Source organism: Alligator mississippiensis, chromosome 10, assembly GCF_030867095.1.
Source record: "Alligator mississippiensis isolate rAllMis1 chromosome 10, rAllMis1, whole genome shotgun sequence".
Lineage (NCBI taxonomy): Eukaryota > Metazoa > Chordata > Crocodylia > Alligatoridae > Alligator > Alligator mississippiensis.
In genome coordinates this window covers 5,774,408-5,780,219 of record NC_081833.1, presented here as the reverse complement: position 1 = coordinate 5,780,219, position 5,812 = coordinate 5,774,408, and the positions used below count along the sequence as shown (strand labels likewise).

Sequence of the window (5,812 nt, the reverse complement as noted above, 5' to 3'; positions counted from 1 at the left end):
ATCGCGCATCTTCCTCGACTTCAGCCAATCGGCTCGCGGGCCCGGGCCTGGCGCGTGGCCCGGTCGGCCAATCCCCGCCGGGGACGCCTCATAGCTTGCCCTTTGCACTCTCACGTTCGAATCCCCGCCGCCAATCGCGGGGCGGAAGAAGGCAGCTCGCTCTTGTTTACTGTCTAACGGCCGCCGGAGCGCGCTTTGCCCCCCCTGCCAAGCGCACGCGGCCTGCTGAGCGCGCAGACATGCAGGTAGGAGCGCAACGACCCCCAGCACGCACCGGGCCGTGATTCGCGCCCCCGGCAGGGCCGGGTTGCTCCGTCCCCCCTTCCCCCACCGCTGCGTCCTCATTTATACCTATGATCCCGCCCCTACTATGGAGTGGCGGGCCTGCCAGCCAACCAGCAGGCTGCGGCGCTGTCAACATTCCAGAACACGGCGGAGGGCTGTCCAATGAGAGGAGGGGGGCGGGGCTCGACTTGAGAACTTGGGACAGGCCGGGAGGTGGGTGGGGGGTGGGGTTGGCTGTGGGTTTTTGGCCTGGGTCACAGAGCCCGACCTGCTGCATGAGACCCAGGAACGATTCCTACCCTGGTCCTATGAAATATCAGAATGTGACATTTATAAGGAGCTGGGCACTCTGCGGGCACTGTTAAGCAGCGGAGCAATGGCAGCCGGCCTGTTCTCCCCTGTGAAATTAGTGCTGTGGTGCATCATGGACCGCCAGTTTAGAAAAGGAGAATAAAATCCCAAATGCCGCGGTTGAAAAGCAGGAGCTGCTGCACGGCCGGAGCTTAGAAGAGCAATGGCGACCTGCTGTTTTGTCGTTTGCTTCGTAGTTTTATTAACGGGCGTGTAAAAACGTAAGTGATTCACTTGGGTTTAAAATGCTGGACTGGGTTGCAAAGCTCGACCTTTACTGTCCCCATGGAGAGAGGGGGTGGGCAAAGTCTGGCCAACAGGCTGGATTGGACTGCGGCGGACTCCATTTCCCAGCAGCCCTTGCCTGTGCTGCTGCAGCCAGTTTCCATGGAGACCACAGCAGCTGTGGGGCTGTGAGGGTGGGGCTAGGGTTTCCATGGAGACGGGCCCCAGCAGCGCCGGCAGGGAGCTACTCTGGGGTTGGGATCTTGCGGTGGTGACAGCGTGGCCCGGAGCTGGGGCAGAACTGCGATCTGCTGCCTGCATGCCTCCAGCAGGGGATCACAGCTCTGCCCCGGCCCTGGACCACGCTGTTGCTGCTGCCGCAAGACCCCAGCCCCGGGCTCAGAGCAGCTCCCCACCCACCCAGCCATGCGCCCTGCCAGCGCTGCTGGGACTAGCTTCCATGGAAACCCCAGCCCTGCACTGCCACGGCCCAGGGACTGATGAGTTATTCCCTGATCCTGTCATGGTAAGGCTGCATTTTTGCTGTGGACAAGCACTAGCTGTTGCAACGGCAGTGTGAAACCAGGTTATATCACAGTTAGAGTTCATCCAGCTCCACAGATTAATGTTTTGATCAAGTTCTTGGCTTGACTGCTTTTGTTGCTTAGATGGGGTAGAAAGTAGAGTAGAACTGTGCCTGCTGATTGTGTTTTTGAACAGTTGTAGCTGGCGTGGTACTGACATGGTTTCAGTATGTACTGAGGATAGAGACCATCTTATTCTGTAAAGGTCTCTGTTACAGAATAATCGCACCAAAAAACCCCCACATTTTATAATTTACCTCCTTCCAATAGAGACATGGCATGGTGCCTGAACACTTGTAATATATGCTGCTGTTGAGTGGTTTGTTAATGGAAGATGATTTCAAACATGGCTCCACAATGGAATAGGGACCAGGCTTTAGAAAGTCAACACTTCAGTCTGAGCATTGTAGAGGCAGTTTATTCAGGCTTTGGTGGGGGAAAAAGGACCCCCATATTAGTTTGTAAGTGATCCCTTTTGCTGATTTGGGAAGCAGTGCTGATACACTTATGAGTGACCCACTTCTAAGTTTCCTGGGGTGGGTGGCAGTGAGCAAAATCCTTCAACTTTTAGAACAGGGTCTGACACACTGACTATACACCCATTAGTTTGAAGACTGAAGTTGTCAGACAGACCTGTGTAAAAAGCTTGTGCACCAGCAAGGTCCAGGAACAATATGATACTGAGAGAGAATTATCCATGACACTTAGCAGATGGAAATGGGCTTCCCAACAGCATTCATTCTCTGAACAAGATCGGGGCATATATGCTTCATTTTTATTTTTTATATCAGCCTAACGTGTCTGAAAAATGTGAAGGTTTCCCACAGTTTCCTTGACTGCTAGAAGGGAGAGAGACCTTTGTCTTTTTTTCTGTTTTCTCCCAAGAACATGTAACTATACTAACCTGTAGTCTAATTAGACTAATTTATTGCTGCTAGTTTCCTTTTTTTGTGTCCTCCCATGGGGAGGGCTGCAGAGCCTGTCTAAGAAAAAAAAATTGTCAGTATTGTTACTGCTCCTGTTCAGTGAAGCCAGGTGGAATATAGTTGATTCCGTTCAACTGAATTTTGGGAAAATAATTTGAAATTGAACAGAGGGGCTGGTACTGTATCTGTAAGATTAGGAAGGGATCATCATACTGGTTTAAATGCAGGTTACATTTAGAAGGTTATCTGTGAAGCCCTAAGGGCTGTACAATTTTTTTTTTTTTTTTTTTTTTTAAAGCGTTAAATCTTACAAAAGTTAACGACTCCTCCAGTCTGGTTCATTGGAAAGAACCTACTGCTTGCCACTGGACATCATATTTTATAAACCCAAAAGAGAGAGGAAAAAAGGATGGTTGTGAGATGTGACATGGGAGGGTGGGTTTTTTTTTTTTTACAGCTCTGTCAGTCACTTGCCTAGTTACTCCATTCTCTCTCTCTCTCTTTGAATTCCCCAACCTGTTAAGTAGAGATAATACTTTGCTACAGCAGCGGGACGTAGTTGGGATACAGTCATTAATATGTAGCAAATACCGAAATAAACAGCACCGCAGAGAAGAGTCTTTACTTCTGACGAAGAAAGGTTTTTACTCATTGCCTTTTTTAAATTACCCCTTTGGATGCTCTACAGTCCAGTGCTCTCTTCCTTTTGTTGTAAAATCACACTGCCCAGCTTTTTTGCGTGCAGCGAATCAGTTAACTGTAGTAAAAATTACATTTGGCTACATATGATTAACTAGAAAGAAATGTTACTGAAAAAAATGTGACTACTTTTTGAGTGAATTATTATGCAGTATTAAGAAAAATGTATTAATTAATCCTGTGAGACTTAACACAAACGTTACACCACAATCAAGGTCGTGTGAAGGAAGAATTAGGTAAGTAACTGTATGGCTAGAACATTTGCAGAGCCTTTCCTGCCAGTGTGTCACAATACTGCCAACCTATACTTGGTATAGGGTATGGGGCAAGGGAAGTGGGGGTTGCTTGCGAGTGCCATGGTATTCGGGGGTTCTAGCGAAGCTGCACCCTGGGGAACATTGCAGACATTAAAGCAATATCAGAAATGCTCACCGAGAATGTCTTGGCCACATCTATGAATTGGACTCTACCACTGTATTTGATCGCTTCGTAACATTTCCCTGGTACCTTAGTGTACGTCTGTTTAGATTGCTTTTAGTTGATCTATCAGCCAAGTCAGAATCAGTCCTGAAAACATATATGCTGAGTAACTTTGAAGTTTGTCAACCTATTTTTTCAGAATCTGTTTCGGAGCTTGGGGTCTTTGTGTTTATGAATGAACACGCTCTTAGCTGATGAAGCATTAGAAGATGAATCAGACTCCATTTCTTCAAACAATTAAGCCAAACTGCTTTTTGAAATAATAAAGTGTGATGTTTCTGTATTTTCAAAGGAGAACAACATCCTTCTGGGGCATAAAATATGGAAAATTTGGATTTGGTGAAAATTGTGCAAGAAAGTCCGCCGTCTTCTGTAGAATCTGGCATCAGAAATACGCACAACACTGGCTGCAACTTAAATACTAACAGGTAATGGTGAATAGCACAAACTGATCTTTGAAATTTAAAAAGTGTTATTGTACTCCTCCCTTGAGCCTCAACTCATTTGAAGCATTACCTCTTAGCGAAAAGAAAGCTTCAAAATATGATACATGTCTTTACTGTTTCTGACAAAAATGTGATGAAAAAGTCTAAGACATATACATGATATGATAGTTCAACATGTTTCATTTTTTTTTAACCTGTAGGGAACGCTGTTATATCAGTGAATTTGTATGCAAGCCTTTATAACTGCATGTTGACCAGTTGTACTTAAATATTTTGTGAATAATTTGTATTTTATGTTAAATTGAGCTGACCAGTTGATAGCAGCATGAAGTGGGTGAAGCTGTGATGTTTTACAGCCTTCTGAATACACTGGGTAAAGAGAGGAGCTGTGGTATGGCTCTCTACTGTGATTCAATGAGTACTGCTGCCAAAAGCCCCAAAATCAAATTTATTTTTTGGATGACAGCAATCTTTATAATGGAACTAGACAGTCTTGTTCAAACTGCTACAAGTTGCCATTTCAAAGCAGGTGAAACAATAAATAGGGAGCAAAGGAAAACCAGTCTATATCTAGAGCATTTTATTAAATAAAACTACCAAAAATCAGCACATATACCTGTTGACTCTTATAACTATAAATAAGCAGTGACATCTTTATATAGACTAGAAGGAGGAAAAAACACCTGTCATCACAACAATCTCTGTCTGCTTCCTTCGTTGCCAATCTAATTTTTCTCTTTAACGCTTTACTAAGATAAGAAAAATATATTGTCTCATTAAATATTCTGGTTTGCAGTAGAGTTCTGCCAAACAACTCTGTTGGGAAAATATACACCAGATCCCCTTAGGCATGCTTCTCAGCTGTTCCAGGCATCCTGGTGTGGGTGACTTAACCTCCTAGATGGCTAATTAGGCATAAGATTGTAATCAGTGGTTTAAGGAAGCACTGTGGTGCAGGTGAGCAAGATGGACTTCTTGTGGCAAATACCTTTTCAGCTTCTCTGTGGGATAGAATGCCTGCTGAGAAGTAAAGTGTTAGGATAAAGTTTTGGGGGCCTCAACTCAACTACCCAACAGAAAGGGGAACAGACATGTTTCCCAAGAAAGCTTAGGGATCAGGGTTGCCAACCCAAGAACATTTCTTTTTTCCTTTTTTCACTGATCATTTGCAGACTTGTTACCAACAGACACATTTTTTTACTGTTTTATGTTTTACTGAATGTAAATGCAACCCTTCTGCCAGACTCTGGATAGCAGTAACAAGGAACAGGTTCAAATTTAGAGGTTTAACACCAACTTCCTAAATCAGGCTCAAGCCCCACTCAGAATAAAGTCTAACTTGACCACAGCGTTGGTTTTACACCATGCCATCTCCACCCCAGGGGTCTGTTACTCGCCCGCACGCCCTGTTGGACCTGCTTGCACCTTGTACTGTGGTGCTGCCATCCCAGCGTATCCTCCAACATGACCTCTGTTGGCCCTGCTCCCTCCGTCCTGGCATGGACCACCATCTGATGCCTCTCTTCCTATCCCAGCCACACTGCCCCTCCCTGTCTCACCTGATGCCTCGGACTGTGTGGCCCTACCTATATTCAAGGCAAGCAGCCATTATAGGCAGGTGATGGCTGACAGGATGTAGTGACAGCACATGGCTTGGAGGGGGAAGAGGGAGCCAGAAAGCCCTGCAAGAGAGCTTTCTTGTGAGTCCTTTTGTAAAGCTGTACTTCAACATTAGGAAATTTCCATTTCATCCTCCTGCCCTTTTGGCCATACCCTCTGTCCCCTTGGAAGGCCATTATGGTAATAATGAGAATAT

General features: G+C 45.7%; 1 protein-coding gene across 4 annotated transcripts in view; it reads left to right on the top strand.

The window, feature by feature from the left end:
- Positions 1–153: 153 nt before the first annotated feature.
- MPHOSPH9 (M-phase phosphoprotein 9) overlaps positions 154–5,812 on the top strand; it is a 42,210-nt gene continuing 36,551 nt past the window's right edge. For 2 of the 4 annotated variants that reach the window (XM_006266613.4, XM_014598561.3), the window contains exons 1-2: positions 157–245; positions 3,843–3,978. In XM_006266613.4, the coding sequence (XP_006266675.2) occupies positions 3,872–3,978 (107 nt within the window). In that variant the 5' untranslated portion in view covers positions 157–245; positions 3,843–3,871. Of the gene's footprint in view, positions 246–520; positions 858–3,842; positions 3,979–5,812 lie in introns of those variants that run through there. The other 2 variants (XM_019486728.2, XM_014598562.3) reach the window with 2 other exon arrangements.